At 40.1% G+C, this 20,616-nt stretch overlaps 1 protein-coding gene across 4 annotated transcripts; it reads right to left on the minus strand.

Annotated features, from left to right (window-relative positions):
* Positions 1 to 710: 710 nt before the first annotated feature.
* uckl1b (uridine-cytidine kinase 1-like 1b) lies at positions 711 to 20,411 on the minus strand. 4 transcript variants are annotated; one of them, XM_038722407.1, is made up of 15 exons: positions 20,304 to 20,411; positions 14,513 to 14,706; positions 11,533 to 11,639; positions 10,149 to 10,319; positions 9,720 to 9,791; positions 8,117 to 8,306; positions 7,786 to 7,847; positions 5,688 to 5,707; positions 4,823 to 4,921; positions 4,637 to 4,730; positions 3,852 to 3,914; positions 3,596 to 3,718; positions 2,824 to 2,931; positions 2,585 to 2,741; positions 711 to 2,395 (listed from the first exon to the last, which is right to left on the minus strand). In XM_038722407.1, exons 1-15 carry the CDS (start codon positions 20,375 to 20,377, stop codon positions 2,316 to 2,318), a joined length of 1,614 nt encoding a protein of 537 aa, XP_038578335.1. In that variant the 5' UTR covers positions 20,378 to 20,411; the 3' UTR covers positions 711 to 2,315. The 4 variants fall into 4 exon arrangements, with proteins under 4 accessions (XP_038578335.1, XP_038578336.1, XP_038578337.1 ...); XM_038722408.1 differs by lacking the exon at positions 5,688 to 5,707 and adding an exon at positions 6,866 to 6,882 and having other exon boundaries at positions 2,255 to 2,395; XM_038722409.1 differs by lacking the exon at positions 20,304 to 20,411 and adding an exon at positions 17,505 to 18,145 and having other exon boundaries at positions 2,255 to 2,395.
* Between the last annotated feature and the right edge of the window lie 205 nt (positions 20,412 to 20,616).

Genomic DNA, 20,616 nt, shown 5'->3' on the forward strand with positions numbered 1-20,616 from the left:
TGAATAGCAGGCAAACTTTTGAATGTATTGTAAATTTAAGCCAATCAGCAAATTTAATTAACTCATTATATAACATTCGAATCAATAGATAGCCATTATAAATGTTGCCGAGAAATAAATAGCTTTCAAATCTGTGACAGCCACATGTTTAACACTAGACAAACTAGAGCAGCACGAGAAGAAAAATACTGCTGCTGAGTTTCCTGATATTCTTAGCTCGTGCACGTCTTTTGCCTGTCCTCTTCATACCCCCCCACCAGTAAAAGACGCCTCTTGGGGGTCAATATCGGCCTAACAGGCTGCCGGTTTGAAATTGTCCATCAGCCTCGTCAAATGAGTGTCAATCATACTTTACCGTGGCCGGCGTCTTGACAGCTGTCAGAGTGATAATTATTATGGAAAGTGATGGAAGATGTCAAGGTTCCTTTCCATAAGAGGACAACCACAATATCCTTCCTGTTCATTTTCAAAGTGTAGGTGATTTCTGTCTGTCTTGAAATGGTTGATAAAGGCAAACATATGCGGGTGATTCAAAGAGGGTGAGAAGTTTACTTTCAGTGCTAGGAGGTGTGTTTTACTAACCCTAACTAAAGAGTATTTCCATATGAGCTGTGACTAAGATATGCTCTCTGATTAAGTGGGACAGAGCTCGCTTAACTCTAAAGGACACAATTCACATTTGACATAAATAAAAAAAAATGCACTGTGAGCAATTTAAAAGCTCTATTGCACTTTATTAAATATATAAAAAGAAAACATGCAGCAGAAGTGGTAAACACAATTGATGGATTTCCAGTACAGAATTACTCACTAACAGTTGTATTCAGCAGTAAGTACATACTGTACTGTAGCAGGCGACTAAATGAAAAAGTAATGGTGAGCCAGCAGTAGTAACAGTACTTGTAGCTAATGTGGCTACAGGTTGCACAGAATGACATTTTCAATATGTTTTATTTCTTTTCCCCCCACTTAATGTTGTACATGTCCGTTTCTTTCCAAATGTCCAATAAATGTGTGTCAAAACAGATATCTTTTATTTGATTTTTTTTTACAACTAATCCATTGAGATCTGTATAATAATAATAATAATTAATTGTGAACTTGTTGAAGAGAACATCATATTTATGTACCTCACGAGAGAAGCCACTACATACTGAAATCAAAATCAAAACAGTCCTCTCCTTGTGATGTCTCGTTGTATCAGTTCAAATAACCATGTGGGAGAATGTATTGTGGAGTGCGACCCAGTGTATGGCGTAACTGTCAACATTTTTCAACAAAGAACAAGGCAATATCAAATAGGCACCAACTTTAGCAGACGGGTCTCATTCATTTCAATACTGTTACAAAGTAAAAAGCTCAGGCACTGACAGGAGTTTGTGAAACACTACACCTTTTGACATGTAGATGTTCTGAGTTCATACGCATCCTCAATGCAACAGCCCTTTTTTAAACAAACAATCCCATCTACTGCATACAAAACAGGAGGCATAAATCAGGACGTGTGAGACTGAAAAAACAAACACTTAATCTGTGTTTGTTAAATGCAGATGACCCATTTTCAGAGTAGCAAAAAGATGTATGACTTGCCTGCTGACTGGTCAGATCTATCCATAGTAAAAATATGTAAATGAAGGACATGCTGCATAAATATACACCACAAGTGCATACTTGTATAATAATGAAAAACGATTTTCAACACCCGTTTCAACTGGTTAGGTCAGCATCCACAGAGAAGGAAAGGGGTGAACCAGAGCTATAAAAAAAGACAGATACACCTACACATTTTCCGATTGAATGGTCCTTCAGAAAGTGCTCATGGCGATGGAAGTTGAGCAACATGAGTTCATGTTCTGATTTAACTTTTGTGAAAGTTGTGAGGAAGGTATGTGGAAAATAAAGCTTGACTTTTTTTCTTCTTTTGCCGCACGTGCAAATTCACATTCAGTTGTGTCGTCCACAGTTCACGGCTTAAGGCTAGATAAATCTTTCCAAAACAACGTGCCTCCAAATTTCGATACGGTGATAGTCAATTTAAACACTAAAATAAAATATTTGGACTTAATAACATACTGTACATATAAAAATATTTTAGACCTCATAACATAACTTTCCACAACAGCATTTACATTAAATAAAATACTATACTTTACATTTTCAGCAAGGTGACTGTACATTTTTTATCCTGTTTATTTTCTCAGGGCACCTTGTTTGGCCCTTGAAGGACACAGGTTACAGCCCAACAGAGGCAACAAATATGTCCTCATATTGTCCTACGAATCACCTAATGAGTTAGCACACAGCCAATAATTTAATCAGTAACTGGGCTCATCCATCTCTTCGTCGCTCCAGTCAGGGGGTGCGTCAGTTCCAAAGTATCGATCTCCGAAGTTTCCTACAAGAACAAAAAACATAAGTTAACATCAGTTAAAACTGGAAAATCACAGTTGGCATCATGTGTTGATCGAGCATGGCATGTGGGTAAAAAAGTCTATATAATGCAATAAACGGCATATCTTATAATAAAAAAATTTCACATATCTGTGTGTCTCTCATCATCATCATCATCATCATCATTACTCACCTATGCCAGGTATGATGTGGAAGAGATCATTGACCTTCTTGTCAACAGCTGTGGTGATGATTTTGACCTGAGGGAATGCATAGGCCACTGAGTGGACCCCCATTTCTGCCATTAGCAAAGACACCAGCAGGATCTTGTCCTCCTGAACATCATGGTCCTGAAAATGAAAACATGGCCATGAAAATAGGCTACATGAGGAATGCAATTCAATGGACTTGTGAACCATCAGGCGCACTCACCAGTAGGACTCGAACAGCCATCATGGCAGCAGCTCCAGTGGACACAGTGCAGTCCATTAGAATCACATGATCTTCACTCATGTCTTTTGGTAGCCGCAGGTAATGAAGCTGAAAATGTTTATACATAGGGTGCGGGTGAATACCAACATGTAATATACATAACCAGTATCATCCTGTAGCTATATCATCGCTGGCATAATGCAGAAATCCCCAAATCTGATAGTTTCCTGGAAAGGGCATGTAGATGAGCAGAAAGTATTATGCAACAAGAAGAACATGCTAAAGATATTTAAAGAATGTGTTAATATGTGAATTGGCAAGGTTGTTTAAAAGTTGCTATATTTAGAACAATAAAGGTGTTTGTAGGACAAATGTGGCTAAATGTCCATCCATCCATCGTCAACCGCTTATCCTGCGTACAGGGGGCTGGAGCCAATCCCAGCTGCCATTGGGCAAAAGGTAGGGTACACCCTGGACAGGTTGCCAATCCATCGCAGAGCCACACATAGACAAACAACCACTCACACCTAAGGACAATTTAGGGTCACCAATCAACCTAGTCTGCATGTCTTTGGATGGTGGGAGGAAGCCGGAGCACCTGGAGAGAACCCATGCAGACGCATGGGAGAACATGCAAACTCCACGCAGAAACCCACAACCTTCTTACTGTGAGGCAATAGTGCTAACCTCTGCACCACCGCGCCACCCGTGGCTAAATGTGTTACACATAACATATACAGTATAACCCCATAGCCACAATTTAAACCTGTACCTCTGGTTCTCCTGTGTCCTGGTTGGTCTGGATGAGGATCTTGCCGATGCGGACGTCTTTGCAGACGGCCCTCAGAGCCGGCTCCATGGTCTCCCCGGCTCGCAGGATGGACACGCCTGTGATCTAAAGAAAAAAAATTAACAGAGGTTAATTGCATCAGTTTAGGTAGAGACAAAACTCTTCTGAATGGTCTTTAAAATAAAATTGAAAAAAACAGAGTAGACAAGACGGCAGGAAGTAAATGGAGTTCACTCACCCTCTTCCCGTGGAAAGCCCGGCCTTCATAATCCTCTCCCTGGGGGGTCTGGACTATGTGGGCCTGAGATAATATTAAAAAGCATAACAGTGTGAGTACAATGCTGATCACAGCGCTATACTGTGCTACAGAAGTCAGAAAAATAGTTTGTGATCAGCTACAGTGAATTTCAAACTCTCGGTCACATGTGTAATGCAAACCTGTATGTTATGGTTTAGTTATGGAAACTTTCCATTGTGGTGACTTGACAAGTTTCCATGCTCATGCTGCAGGCCACTATGTTTATGTCTATCTGATTATCTCTTTAGCAAATGCAAGCACTTACTCTCTAGGTTGAACTTGCATTGTGCTACTGTATGTTCTCTTTCCTACTCCTCTCGCTCCCCTCTCCCATTCTCTCTCTCATCCCACCCAGTTGAGGCAGATGGCCGCCCGCAGTTTTCCTGGTGCCACTGTCCCCAAATGCTTGCTCATGGTGAGAACTGTTGGGTCTCTGTAAATAATATTATAAAGAGTACAGTCTAGACCTCTGCTCTAAGTGCAATGAGATAACTTAAAATAAGATAACTGAACTGAATAGAATACTCTTTTATGCCATTTCCCCATTTTAAGACCACATAATGTACTGCATCTCACTCTGTTGCTGTGTCTTGTCAGCTTCTGTCTATCCAGCAGGTATCTCACCTACACGTCTCCATCTACGAGTCAATGTCCTACTTATTACAAAGGGTTACAGAACCATCAGTGCTATAAATTAATTAACAGTGTATGTTAGTATTTCGCACCTGTGAGGGGAGGAAGGAGAGCGCTCGCTCAATCAACAGACGCATCAACCTCTTTGAATAGAAGATGAACTCATCCCTGCTGGTTTCTTTGTTCCTAAATGTGGTCATTAGAAAAGAAAGATACATTATTTATAGTGGTGGTGGCTGCTGTTGTTAATGTAACAAATCAGGTTTCTCAGCTTATACCTGATGATGGTGTGCATGCCCCTGACTTGGGGTGTGCTCTCCAGAACGCTGAGGGTCTGGGGGAGGGGTTGGGCCTGGTGTGCAGAAGCCAGGGCTGCCCTGTAACCACGGCAACAAATAGTAGAGCGCCAGCAGTGCAGGGTGAGAGGAGCAGAAAGAGACAAGATGGACAGACACAGGAATACAACACACATGAATATAAGTGCAATTAACACTTCTCTGCACTTGTGTACAATACCTACTGTGTGCACTTTCAGAAAACAAACACACACACACACACACACACACACACAGACACACACAAGTGTGTAAGTACATGCAAAAAATCAAGACAAATAACGTTTTCAGTTAGAGCAAAGTTGAAAATGGTAGTGTGTAACCATTGTAATATGATTGCTTGGGGAAAAAGCAGACACACAAAATTGCAAAGCACACAGCGCCAGTGTTGAGTACTTCAATGGAAAATTACAACAGCACAGAGACCATGATGATGGAAAAAAAGCTAGACGGTTTTGTGGAAATGTCAAGAATTATAAAATAATAATAATATAATAATGAAAAAGATATGGATAGAATGGATAGAAATAAAAGAAAATTTCACCGTGTTATATAAAGAAATGCTTGGTGGGTTATTTTCCATGATAGGTCTCCACTACTTGTAATAATTCCCTGGGACTCCACACATCAACATTAGGTTTGAATATCTTGTTAGCCTAGGTCTACCCTGGGCTCTATAGAGGAAGAGACACACTGTTACAAATACTCAGTGATGCAGTCATGTAGACACTACAGACTATCCACGATGTCACTGAGATACACATTAGCCAGATGCAAAGAAAAGAGAAATCATAGCAAATGTGCTCACATATCCCAGCGAAGTTTCCTCTATGGGGAGAGTTTTTTTCGACGAAACACAACAACAATCACAACAGAGGGGACACAGAAAGACGAAACACAACAGATAAGAGGAGGAAAAAATTAGAAGAGACACAACATCAGGTGGATGAAGGGATGATCACACAGTGAAAAGTGTGACAGCTGAGACTTGAAAATGTCAAATGTCTCTGAAATACGCTTACTGCTGCGGTAAACTGCCATTAAAAGTCAATTAATATTTCCTGTTTATCAATTAGTACATGTATCATGACTCAGAGAAGACATGAAGTAACAGGCCATGCTTTAAAACATCTGTACAGATGCCAAGAGAGAAGAATCATGTTTTGGATCAGATTTTGATATCTATATGCGTGCATCCATAGTGTGTACGCGTGGGAGGTGCACAAGCTATCGTGCGGCTGTCACTCTTTCAACGGGTAGAACAGTAGAGGTTGGTATTTCAGCTCACAGGCCCCAGCACATCCTGTGTCTAAAGACAGACATCAAGCTCACTTCCTCTCTCTCTCTGTCTCAGATACTGTGGCCGACATTCAATGGAAAAACTCAACGCTTTGTAGTAGGGTATTGGAAACTTTCTCTGTGGCTGAGGTATGTGATAGTCAACAATAGCTGTAGCAAGAGCTTCCTCTCTTGCGCTTTCTGTTATAGTCACTCTCTCTCTTTTTTTTGTTACCGCTGAAAGGAGGGGTCAGTGACTTGACTCATTGGCATATTTTTAGACACAGAAGGCAGGAAGAGTGTGAGTTGTCATTTCTCTAAAAGGTAGTGAGAAGGAAAACCAACGTCTTTACATTAATGCTGGCTGCACCACACCACATCAAAACGTTTGATCTTCGTTTTACTTTCAAATGTTGACAGTGGCTATCATGCAGTTTTTATATTTATTCCATGCTGGTGTGGACTTCATCTTTACAATATTTTGGCACAGTCTCATGCTCTTTTGACTGTTCACTAATTGGGCCTATTTGCTCTACAGATACAACAGTGCCGCCTGGTGATGTGCCATGGCAGCCAGCAGATCAGTGGAAGGTAGAGGTTGGCTTTGCTGGCTTCTTTTCCTCCCTCTTTCCCAATAAGAAGTGGGAGCAGTTTGGGGAACTGGACAGATGGTGAAGAGAATGATAGACAGGATAAAGGCCACTCTACCTGACGCTGAGCTCGCGCTGTGAGCCACGGAGGGATTTGGGGTGGAGGTGGTGGGAGAGAGTGAGAGAGAAGTCCATCAGCAGCGTGTGTGTTAATGTGTGTGTATAGTGGGGAGCAGCAAACTGCATTATGGCACAAAGTCAAAACAGCGCATTCTGGTTCAGTACCGAAAGGCTTATTATTAAAGAGAAAGCAGAATTAACCATGGATTTATAAAAGGGCTGTGCAATTAACGGCACATATTTGTGTATCAAGATTTAATTGTTCCATAATAATAAATGTGTGATATTTTCAAAACTTAAACCTAGAAAATGTTGCTATGGATGAATATCAACTAGGGATTAACACTGTTAAAACAGTTAAAAAGTTCCCTTTCAAATAAATAAGCAAAATTTTATCAGCTTCTGAAGGCCGTGACAGAAAAAGTTTAAGAACCACTGACCTAACTCTTGAATGCATATTTAAAGGGCTATACTCACATTCATAACAGCTGGACTTATTGGACATCTTTAAAAAAGGGAGTGTCATAGAATTGAAGAACTACTACTTAATAAAATAATCTATTTATATCTATTTTTTCCATTAAAGTTTACTTTGTACTTGCCCGGAGTACTCATGCACATTCTTCCAGTCCTAAGTGCAGTGCATTTTCTATCCACTAGAGGGAGCTTGTAATCCCTGACAAAAAAATTGCAATTGAGTAGGTTGCAACTTTCTGAGAGCAACATCCCTACATTAGACTAAATATCCTTTCAGCTAAAGTAAGACATACTGAGTCAGAAACCAAATACAAAAACTAATAACATCAAGAATGAAGAATAAAGGGCCATAATACTCAACATGTATTGTTAAATTGGCATGGCACATTTTCTAGATATGAGTGTGTGTGTATGCAGGTCTGTACGTGTGACCTATCTTACCTCTTCCAGCTGACTGTGAACATGCTGCACGATCAAATCAATGGCCACCATGTTGCCACCACCTGATTGGACGACAAACAGAAAAGCATGATGTTAATTTGGAATCATGGGAGTTTGAAAACATACAGTGACTTATTTAGTGTACTGCAGTAAAACAGCAGTAAATGCATGAAAATATGACTAAATTCCAACACAGGATATTTGGATAGTTACTGAACTGTTGCACTGTTCATTGAGTTTATTACCTTTTTTATTACTAGTATAATACTAGCTGTTAAGTAATATTGAACATGTATAGATGTAAATATGTGTGTATGGAGTATGCACGCACCACGTGGCACCACAATATCAGCAAGGCGCATGGTGGGTTCAATGTACTGCTCAAACGCTGGCTTCACAAACTTGTTGTACTGTTTGATGACACCCTCTATGTCTCTTCCCCTCTCTGTAATATCTCTCCTCAGCCGACGCACCAGCCGGATGTCCGAGTCTGTGTCCACAAAAATCTTCATGTCCAGCAACTGACAGGAGAACGTGAAGAAAATGTTAGCTGGAGACAAAGCTTTATAACACACATTCACACAAAGACAACATGTAAAATATTTAGCTTCTTCATGGTGTTTTAGGTCAGTTCAGCATTATTTTACTTACAATTGTGTTATGATATATCCATTATGTCAAGACATTTATTTTAAAGCTGCATTTTACTGTGCTTGAAATTTAAATTTTCTTTTTTCCGTGACAACAAGTGTGAAATGCACAGGAAAAATGTAAAAAGTTAAAATCTTTTGAAATAAATGAACACAGCGGAGCCGCTGGTGTGGTGACACTTAACCTTTTTTACCCAGCACTTTATAACATTAGCTATATGTTTAACATACTTCTGTCCTGAAAGCAAGATTAAAGGGCCAATATGTTTTTATTTAGACAAACTGCAGCTTTATTCACATTCATTCAAGCACAATATGTTATTACCTGTGATATGAATCAACCTTCAACAGCTCTTGAAAACATTAACTTTGTTGTATTAGCTTGTGTATTAAAGTTGCCGTAGAATGGAAAAAAACTCTGGGATGTTCATGCTCCCAAACTTACATAGACCAGCCCATGTTCCAGAGAAGCAGTCGTACAAGCTCATATCAGTTGTGGGTTGTGCAGTGCAGTGTGTCTCACAGAAAGCACTTTTACGGTTATGAAAGGTGAATATTTTTTGGTTCCCTCTGATGTCCTCTGACTGCTCTGCCTCAACTCTGTGATTTATGTTTCCTGATAGACAGATAGCTTTATTTGTTGCTAAGGCTACAGGTTGCTAACTACTAGCTGTTGCTAACAGTAGCTCTTGTTATCAGCTTGCTCTGAACAAGTGGTCCAAAGCTTCTGTACTAATGTTAGAGGTGTAAACACCAACACCTGGAGCACCAAGCTTCTAGTTCGGGCAGAATCAGCAATAGGATGGCTAGCTGCATGGCTAACTGAGTAGCTAACTTAGCAGCAGCTCCTGATAGCAGTAGTTAGGTGCTAAAGTAACCAGTAACATATACTCTTCGTAAATTGGCAAATATGGAGGCAGAGCAGCCAGAGGACATAAGAGGGAAAACCGGACAATATTTCTCCATCAAATCTAATCCAGTTTCAGTAAAACCAGAGAATACAGCCTTTAAAACACCTGCCAATCAATTTGGAAGTACTGGCTAAAGGATAAATCCATTAAATAAGTGACATTTTACAGTTTCTAAATCACTTCAAACATCATATTTGGCAAAAGATTTGTTTTGCATACAACACTTGTTGGTGAAAGTGAATAAAACTAAAAAAAGTTTCCTCCCACATATACACAGAAAAACCATGTTTTACCACATGCAAAGATAAAAATAAACTTGACACCAGCACCTTCCACTGACTAGCTGTACATGTTAGAGGACAATAACCCATACCTGCAAGAGCTTTTTATCTGCGAAGGACATGATTCCCTCGAAGATGATAACACTGGCTCCATACACGGTTTTCTGTGGAGGACACGCATGCGTGTAGAATTACAGTACAATGTACATATACAGTACATGAACATACAGATAGTAGACACCTAAATATATGCAACACTCATCATGATCAATCAGCATTTGACAGGTTCCACTGATGAGAGAATGTAGTTAATGGACATTAAAGTATACTGTGACAGAAATCTCAATAATCGTTTGTCAGTGAACATCTGGAGTAGCAGATTTGCAAGGTGACTCTAAACATCTAGCAAGGGAGAATAAACCCTTCTTAGGTAATCAAGAAACTGAGATTATATGCTGACATGTTACTCATTAACTTACAAATGCATTACCATGTGTTTGGGTTTGTGCGTTCATCCTTACCCACTCCTTCTGTCTCCCATGAGTTGTAAAGTCATATACTGGGATTTTTACACTCTTGCCCTGTTTGAGTTTATGCAGGGTGTGTGTCAGCAAATCAAAGTCAAATGCATCAGGGTGGTCAAAGTTATAGTCGTTACTGGCAGCCAGAGTCTGCTGTTCTGGGGACAGGACCTGAGGATCAACAATGTTGGAATTACTTTACAGCAAACTTGCCACAACAATGACGCTTTAACCAAGCACAACAAAAACGACATGCTGAGCAAAATACTTTCTGTGTTATTAAGTTTCTGGCTTTTTGATTACACATGCATAAATATTTGCATATCAAGAATAAAAAAACGGACTGATAAATCCATTTTACATAAAAAAAACATTGTAATAAAACAAGTGCACATGCTCCAATAATTGTTTGGCACATAATTTAGCTAAGTTTTTGCAAAAACATTTGGACATTTGGAGATCACTGTTCAAGAGCAGTTGAAGTTAGGGGACCTAAATTTAGGAGAACATCATGTGCCGCTGTGACGTCTGTACCAGGTGGCGTGTGTGTGTGCGTGTATGCCCTGAGGGGTACCCCAGATCTGGTATTTGGCAGTTTCAGAACAGCAACACCCACTTCTCAAGTGAACTGAATACACACTTAATATGATAAACTGGTGTAACAGGCTTTTGGGGGCTGTGAGCAAAAATGAGGAGATCCCAACACAAGAACAGGATGTATGAATTTAAAGCCATAAATTCTAGATGAAATGTTTCAAATGCCGACCTCTGGTACTGCAAGTTTGGTGAGGGCCACAGCACAACTGGCCAATCGTAAATCCGTCCTACTCTGCACAGTGTAAAACGCTGCTGTCAGAATGTGACAGACTTACATAACCAGAGAGTGGGTGGGGAGGTATATAGGGGCAAAATGATGGCTCTTGCATGATTGCTTTCCACCACACTTTTTCTCTCCCCAATTCGCTCACCACTGTGCTTCTCTTTTGTATTCTCTGCCTTCTAATATTTTCTCCTTTGTGTCTCCTTTCTCTCCAGGCACTCCTCTTATCCTCATTTTCCCTCTGGGATCCAAGGGCAATCCTATTTTCTCTCTTTCACTCTGTCTTCTGCACTCAGCCTCAATCTTTTCCGACCCTGCCTTCAGGCCTCTGGGGGGTTAGCAGTTACGAGACAGAGATGAAGTAATAATAAAAGGAATAAGTGATTTATGCTGCCAAGATTGTAATTGCTAGAATCTAAAGGCATTTAGACAAATCTAAAAACATGCACAAACGCATCCAATATCTTAACCTCACATTATAACGTTTATATACAGCTGCGTGGCTGCATGCAAATGGTCACACGCCATCAACATAAAACACACATACAGCAAACACATGCCCACCTTGTAAAAAGAGTCCATGGAGAGTAGTACAACCCACGGAACATCCAGAGCCTCAATGATTTTCCTGGCTACGGTTGTCTTTCCTGAAGCGCTACCGCCACACAAACCTGTGACAGAATATTGACATAAAGACTTTAATAAGTAATGTTTGCATTAGGTTTGGGATTTTTCTACAAAATTTCCATCGGAAGATGTCTACAATGAAACATCGGGATGGACAATGTCATTGGGTGCACACGCAGGGGGCAGCAGTCTTATGTGCATGTGTTCTCGCGCAGACTTCACTCGTAAAAAAAAATTGGTAGACTATTAACTTACGTTACAAGTCGCGGTGGATATTTTAGGCACGGACCAGGTAAAGCAACAGTGAACACAGATGTTGGTTTCAGTTGTTTGGTAGGCTACGACATTAATAAGCCGACGTGCGGCTCACCTGCAGCCGTGATAACTGATTGCAGGTGGAAATATACGGAAATAAGACGAGTTCTCAGTCTTTTATGTGGCTTTATAAAACATACTGTTGAAGGAGAAAATGTAGCAGAAGGGGGGAGAGAGAGGCGGGGCAAGCCAGGGTGAAGGTGTTTCATAGTGTGGGGAAAAGCATACTTAAAAACAATAATAAGAATGTTCGTGGTCATTAAAACCTGCTTTCACAGGGTGGTATAATGTGAGAATTTGAGATTTGTTTTGCTGGGGGGGGGGGCTTTTACAATCACGATGCAGGCTCAACGTCGCGATGTCTGTCAGCCATCGCCCAACCCTAGTTTGCATACATGTTTAATTGTAAAAAGCACAATTAGGGCCCCAAGCATGAAACATGTGAGGACCCTATTGGAAATGAAGGAATCATTTTTTTTTTTGTACAAATTAATTGTGTTTTTTATGGCCTAAACATGCTCATAAACTCACAAAACTTTGCACACACATCAGTCGGGGCGGACAATTCCTATTTTATAAGTCTCGCACATGGGCGACCCCTACAGAGCAGCCCCCGGGCAAACTTGCACATAAATGTACAAAGTTTCTGTGTACATGTATGATGTCCTAGAACACATCCATATGCATTATTCAGTTATAGTCATAGCACCTACTTGAAGCAGTAAGTGACCTTCAAAAAAGCAGCCCCCACTGCACGTTTCGTCTACATATACGAAGTTTCTGTGGCACAGGTATTGTGCCCAAATGTACAAAAAAGCCTTTCGCTAATTCCCTAAACCCAGCAGGAAGTCGGCCATGTTGGATTAAATGGAACAGGAAATTATGTTCAATTTCTTCGAGCAGCATCCAAAGCGTGTGACAATTGGCAGCCGCTTCGGCACAGCTGCATGCACCCTGGGCCGCAGCGGCGGCACGCCCCAACGTGTTTCACATGTGAGGCCCCGTCCAACACTGCTTGCAGCTTTAATTTACCTTTGCTTGATGGGAATGTACTAGTGCTTCACAGGGCAAGAGCTTGTTGAAATTGCTTTAGGTTATTACAGGTGCATCTCAAAAAATTTGAATATCGTGGAAAAGTTCATAGTGAGCACCAGAACCAGACTGAGAGATTAAAGGCTCAGGATACCTTTGCAGGTGTTTTGATTAGAACTCGTTAGGTCTTTATTCTAAAATTCTAATATATTTTGAGATACTGGAGTTTTGATTTCCATGAGCTATAAGCCGTAATCTAGATTTTAAAAAAGTCTTGAAATATTTCACTTTACGAGTAAAAAATCAAGAATATATGAAAGTTTCACTTTTGAATTAAATTACAGAGAAAAATGAACTTTTCCATGATATATAAATTTCTTTAGATGCACCTGTGTTTGCATGTAGAGAGGCAACAAGGGTGGAATGTAAGGTAAGGTAAGGTGTAAGTTTTGACATCAATGTACTATCACTATCAGTATTTCCATTTAATGCTACTTTATACTTCAAATCCACTACATTCTAGAATCACATATTGTACTTTTTTACTCCAATACATTTATTTGACTCTTATAGTTAACTTTCTCAAAAAAACCCCAAACATAATATGTCAATGATGAACTACAATATAATAATAACTGGTGATAATAACACTTTTAAAAGGTGCCATTCTGCGTAATAAGTACTTTGACTTTTGATACTTTTAGTACATATTGTAACATTTTCAGTTCAGGACTTTTACTTGAAACTGAGTATTTTTAGACTATGGTATTTCTACTTTTACTTAAAGCTAAGGTAGGCAACATTGGAGAAACTAGCAAGAGACAGCTAGATTCTGAAAGTATCTAATCACTCCCTCCCTTCAGGCATCCCTTATAAAAACATTTTTATGTGCAATAAGTGCACAGAGAAGAGTGCCTGAAGGTAGGCAGGTCGGTAGGTTGGGCTTACTACAGGTTTGAGACAACCGCATACCAGAATTTTCCCCCAGAGCACTTGATTTATTGATTGCTGTCAGGATGTAAAGTTAATTTCAACAAATTTCTTGATTTCAGTACTTCTTCCACCAGTGAGAGGCAGGCAGAAACAGAGACCTGGGCTTTCAAGGTAAAGATTCCAATTAACAGGGGAAAGTATTTTCAGAAATTACTATTCACACTCCTATGCACAATACTTCTCGGTAGCAAAGCAGAGCCACCTCTAACTCAGTTAAATGTCAATTATGACACTCAATGAGCCTGTCAATACCCATTAGCAGTAAATACAGTGAATGCTTTTTTCTGCAAAAGACACTTATTATCTAGAGGGAATAAGTTGTGTGTTTCCAACACATATATATCCCTGTGCCCAAAAGACCTATAAGGTCAAAAGTGTACTACTAAAGTATTAAATTATTTAGATTTCAACATTACACTCAGTTCTTGATCTAGTCTGGGGTTTTATGAACTCACTCTTAAAAAGTTGTATTGGCTGTATATGTTTATATGTATTCTGATGTATGACATTGCAAATGTATGGGTATCAAAGGGGAAAGAAACCATCAGTGTGGTGTGCATCTCTTTAGGTGTCCTACCAATGACGAAGGCCTCTTTGGACTGTGTTCCATGTTCGTTGTACCAGGGTGGGCGGCCAGCGGTGTAGATGGTTCGTTTGGAGGTGCGTAGGAGTGGAGGCTCGGACTTACACTGGCTGGTGGTCCTTTTCCGGGGAGAAAGGCCCGTGCTTACAGAGGGGAGAAGCCGGTCCAATGATCCCTCACCACCTCCACTGTAAAGCAGCAAACACACAACAGAGTAGACCATCACAGTCTGAGGTAAAGGAGCTTTTTGTGTTTGCCTTTTGTTGGTGGATATTTTATAAAACTGGACATATTACTTGTCTTGCATACAACTCTGTACACCTTTAAAAAGAGCGAGTTCTTCTGTTGTTCTTTTTTTGGGCCAAGGCACAAGCTTTTAACAAACAACATTTTATCAGGTGGAATATAATAAAAAGGTTTTTGGTCACAACATGACAGGGGTTTCACTAAACTTAATAAACTACACACTAAAAGACAGCACAGAACCACAGTACAACCACTGCTCATTAGCGTTCTTGTATCAAGAGCTGCATTTGAACAGTGGTGAAAGTTGGCGATAAACAGGCAATAAGGCATGGCAAGAACAAGACAGTCATGTCAACAAGACAACAATTTAATCTACAGGATCTTTAATTAAAGAAAAGCTCCTTGCACACACACACACCAAGCTTCCATAAGTCATTCTCACTCCTGTGTGTTATGTGTATTTGCCAAACAGACAGACGTTAGTTTGGTGTGTCACAATGGGATGTAAATGCAGATGGACTTGAAAGAATAGTGGCCCAGTTAACTGACAATAAATAAGATCGAGCTAGTGTTGTATTACCTGTCATGCGTTAATGCTTAGTTTTTACATATGCAACAGGTGAGCTTTGTCCAACCTTGTACAGTGTCTGTTGCAGGTAACAAAGTTCAATATATCCTATACGTTAACCAGGTAGAAAAATATTGACTCAACTACATGACTACAGGCCTATGATCAGTTGCGCAACTGAATCATGTGTAGTATGCAATATGCTGAGGGCGTAACCATAGAGTGTTACCAATGACTAAGACCATTGCAATGTGTTGCCCCCAGGACAGGGCAATAAAACAATAGCAATAATCATTGAAATATATGTTTCTTCAATAACAATATAACAACAGCTATATAACTAGCTAAGCTATTTATTTTGTGGAGGAAAAGTGACTGAAAATTTTTTTTACATAATTTTATTCCTGCAAATTTGTTGAAAAAAGATTTTATCATAAATGTTTTGAATGTTCTACCTTAAATAATGTTAAGTGATCCACTGTTTGGCAAGTGTTTGTCATGTTCTGTAAATTAAGAACACTTTAAAACCCACAATTAACCATCTGGGTTCTTCAACTTTCACGTGAGCACTTGAAAGAAATACTTCATAATTTTCATTTATGATTATCAATATTAAATGATATGACATATTTTATTGTGATAACATTATTGGCTATATTGCAGAGCCCTTGTTGTCACAGATACAAATAACCTCATTAGCAAAGGTCCTAAAGCTCATTCAAAACAGGCTTGTGGGAGCCAGGTACAGAGCGAATTTGTATAGACTATTCAAACTACATGATGGTCAGTCACATTTTCTGCACAACATAATAACAACAATGATGATCAAAGCTCCACTAAGAGTATTTTATGTAATACCTGCGGGCAAATGTCTTCTATTTCAACACCAAAAAACTACATCTACATAATTTTGTAATGGTGTTTCAACATCTGTGACGGTATAGTTACGAATTAATCCACACATAGAAGAGTTTAACTTGACTGTGACATTGCAAGAGGAAAGTGAAGAAGAATGAGCTGACAAGGTATCTGTGGTGCCTTATCTATACAAAATATTATAGCCTAAAGAAGAAACTACTTGGACATCATCAAGAAAGCAATATCTTTTATCATAAATCACTGATGTCATAGATAATACAGAGCACAAGAAGTATCACCAAGAACCATCACCAAAGCAAATGCTGCATTACTTGTTTTACAAACAGAGGCTTCTCTAAGGTAACGGATGCTAGCAACACTTACTGCATTATCCGAGACATCCACCAAGTAAGGACTGTAAAAAGCCAGGTGCCATAAGTATAGTAGGCTGTGTGAGAGAGCAGTCCTAGGTGTTCACCTGTCTATTTCTCTGTTATCCAGTAAACTCTGGGCTTCCACATCTTTATATAGCCCATAAACCTCCCCAGGTGGAGCGTCAAGAGGTCAGAGGTGATGCAAACAAGAGAAAGCAAAGATATTTCTTATGACAACACGGTCACCTGAGCTTGGATGGAGCCAGGGAATGGGCTAAGACCGAGAGAACACATAGACAATGCACGAGGCATAGCACACTCCAGCTGGGTTATCAGTTAAAACCATAGACTGTATAAAAGTTAAAACCAAACCGGGTTGCCATAAAAGATTAGCCTAGTTGCTTCATCTGTGCTGAATCATAACCTTGTTCCATGGTTACTGTCATAATACAACTAAATATTAATTACATACACTCATCTATGAATGCAACTGAGACCAGATTGTTAGAAGACTCTTATGGACCATCTGAGTCCCAACGGTCAGCAGTGGTCAATGATAACAGTAGCAGTAAAATGTTATCAAGACTCTTTAGAAAGATTAATTAAAGACAACACAAATGCACAATGGCATTTATTTGACAAAACCAATCTTCAATCTACGGTGCATGACTACAACTTCTATAATAAGAAGAATATTTTTTACACTGATACACACATTATATACATATAGATCTTTGCCAGCTTACCAAAGAGCTAGAGACTGGAGTTGTCACTCCTGTTTATCCACATTTAGAAGAGAGAGAGAAACTCTTGCTACTCCTCTCACAGGGTGGAGGAGCAAAACACTTAATTATTTATTACACATGAGGATACTAGAATGAAACAGCAAAAAAAAGCAAAACGAAAAGTAGGAGTATATAAAAAAATATAATGCACTTACCTGCCGTCAGATCTTAGAGTCCAGCAGCCGGATATTCTAGCTCCTGAGTAAGCCGGTAGAGAGTTCATAACCGGAGACAAATATATGGGACTATGTGTACTCCACAAATTGTGTTTTTTAAACCTACAGTAGTACTGGGTATACTCAGTATATATATATACACACACAGCACTGCCTTCTGGTACAACACATCCAGAGAGAGAGAAATAGAGGTTGGGCTATATAGAGGGGAATCAGGTTAGTTGAGAAACGAAACTTGAAACATTTGTTTAGCTTTCTGTTTCTTCAATTCAGTGGAGCAATAGAGGGAGAGAGAAGGCACTGCAGCTTGGTAGAGAGAGCGGACTCAGTGTGAAACTACAGCACAGCTTTTCCCTCCTCTTTCATTCGCACTTCACTCCTCCCCTCAGTCGTCCAGCCAACAAATGTAAGAGGATAACCTACCCTCCAGATTATGTTCATTAGGTGATATTAATAGTATCAGGTTGGAGCCAGACCTTTCCACACACACATACGCACACACACGCCAAGCTTGGGTCATCTGTCTTTGACAGTCAGTGTCACAATATGTGGCTGGAGGTGAAAGAGGGACCAGAAGGGAGCGACAGAGACACCAAGAAACAAACTGGAAAAAAACTAAACAAAAGAAGAGTAGGAACAGACAAACAACCACCTACTATTCTCCTCTGATGTTGACGCAGTTGACCGAATTCACAACAGAGACGCTTCAGGCTTTGCTGGGGAGGTGAAGAGAGGGAGAAAGAGAGAATACGGCAGAGGGCAAAGGCAGAGCGGAGGCAATGTGTTTATTTCCCCTGCAGGGACTCGCCATGTCTCCATGTGCCTTACACCAGAGTCTAGAGATGTCAGCCAACACACACACACACACACACACACACACAGAGCGATGTCCCCTCCCCTACTTCACTCACAGTGAAAACTGGGGAATAAACAGCATGACGAAACCCAACACTACCTCTACTGCTCTGTCAGCTGACAGTCTGAGGAACAGCCCGTGGCAATGCACGCATACAACACATGCACACACTCCTCCCGGGCCAGACAAACAAATCATTATTCTCAGAGATCAGAGGAGACGGATTAATTGTTTTCTAGTGCAGCAAAAACAAAGCCAAGAACTGAGCAGGCCAACAGCTTCTAGATATATTTTAAATCAACATTTAAAGTGGGGCCGGACTTGACAAGGCCTCTTTTGTGTTTACTTCCTCGTTAAAACCACAGGGGACAGACACAAGAGAATTCAGTGGTTTTCTCTAATGTTCACTGTACTTTTGGGACTGTCGCTGTTGCTTTAAACTGCAGTCAGAGGACAGCTGCAATGTAAGAAAGCCACATCGAAACAAGAAGCCTGAACTGGTTGCTATGCCAAACATTCAGCTATCTCTCTATAGAGAGACACACAGAAGGTTATAGGCCCGAGCTGAAGCAAAACTTACTAATATTCTAAGTACAGTGAGATAAATGTTCTATAGCACAGCAGCACACACAAGTGGAATTGTAAGATGTCTCTTACAACTCATTTGAACATAATGTAATCATTCAAGAATGTCGTCAAATATAAAATGGTAGTGACACAAAGGTACAAAATATTTTAACAAGATCAACATGCCAAATAATCTATTTCAGATACAAGGACAGAGTTATGTGAGGGTGGACAAAATAACTGAAGCACTTGTCCAGTAGGGTATATTGCAATTAAATACAATAACATTTTAGTTAAATAAAAACCTTTACAAAGCTTAAACTGTTCGTTTTCTATTGTGACTGTTATGTGTCAGGGAGGTGTTGATTCGCTTGGAAGTTTTTGAGGCTATAGCTTGTGGTGCTTTTGTGTTAGATTACATTATTTTACACCAGTTTCACATCATCAAATATATACTTCCAGGCTTGTGTGTTTACTTACAGCTCCTCACTGAATTCGCTGGACATCTCTTTCTGAGTTGTTTAGGGGTTTTATTTGGCAGGCGTTGCAATGTTAAATGTGTCCATGTGAGTATAACTTTAATGCTTGTTATACCGGTTTGATGAGTCCATCAAACAGGAACACGCCCTCAGTGTTTCGACCGATGCAGTAACACCCTCTTGTGGCTCAGTAGGGTATCAAGTTGAAGCTTGGTTTTGCTAAAGGTGGATACAGAGAGCTGACTCACTGGGTCAATGTGGAAGTTTTACTGTATATATTCAGCTACATTATTATTCACCTTAAGCAAATGTCATTATTTTCCGTAGTAACGTTACTTCCCCTGAGAGGAGGGCACTGTTTGTCAGAAATGAGCCCTCATGCTGCAGTGCCAGGAAAACACGCCATGCTTCTCTCCTCTGCAAAATGAAAGCTGTCTCTCTTAATGCCTTATTCGGGCTTTTAATTTCTGTCTATAGCTAGCTAAACCTGTTACACTGTACATTAAAATATTTGAGGTAACATAAGGTTAGTTTTTCCTGGTTTGAGAAGATAATGAAGTTATGTGTTAGGAGGGTAACGTTACCTCGTGTAAAATATGACAACTGTTATAACCAAGTGAGAGAGTGGACAAAACGACGGACTGAAAGTGGGTCGAGTTTGTATGACATATGTAATAAACCAACAATTACACTGTAACTTCCTCGCTGCAATTTACAGGGATATGTTACTTTTATATATAAGGTAACCACACAGCGTGACAAGTCGTGTTTCCGTTAAGATGCTTAACCCAACGGCCAGTGAATTTATTTTAGAAAAGTCGCCCAAAAATCGTTTCGAGGTTCCGGTGGTTTCCCGAATAGCAGCCAATATTTTACCTGCTCGATACAGAGGAAGTTTTCTCTTCGTTCTCCATCTTTGAGACCATTTCTTCCCTGCGACCGCCGGACATTGCTACTCTATTGACAATCAGGTGTTCAGTACGTTTAGCGCTGAGGCATCATGGGGCTCGTAGGCGTTGCGTATTTCACCATCAGAAGGCTACGCCAGCATCGGCCAACAGATGGACTTCAAGCCCCATGATGCATCTGTTCAGTTCTTTATATCTACAGCCAGCTGCATGTACAGTATGATAATCATACAGGGCCTTTCCCGAAGCTATCTGTGGGTAAGGTCCAGCCAGACACGTGT

This window comes from Micropterus salmoides, unplaced genomic scaffold, assembly GCF_014851395.1.
Source record: "Micropterus salmoides isolate LMB-PRFRI ecotype aquatic unplaced genomic scaffold, ASM1485139v1 Ms_hic_scaffold_16, whole genome shotgun sequence".
Classification (NCBI taxonomy): domain Eukaryota; kingdom Metazoa; phylum Chordata; class Actinopteri; order Centrarchiformes; family Centrarchidae; genus Micropterus; species Micropterus salmoides.

Coding starts and splice junctions, on each gene's coding strand:
- uckl1b (XM_038722407.1), bottom strand. CDS start 20,377: ATGTCCGGCGGTCGCAGGGAAGAAATGGTCTCAAAGATGGAGAACGAA. Junction 4,731..4,822: donor GGCATGCACACCATCATCAG/GTATAAGCTGAG, acceptor GACCACATTTAG/GAACAAAGAAACCAGCAGGG. Junction 2,396..2,584: donor CCACATCATACCTGGCATAG/GTGAGTAATGAT, acceptor TTGTTCTTGTAG/GAAACTTCGGAGATCGATAC.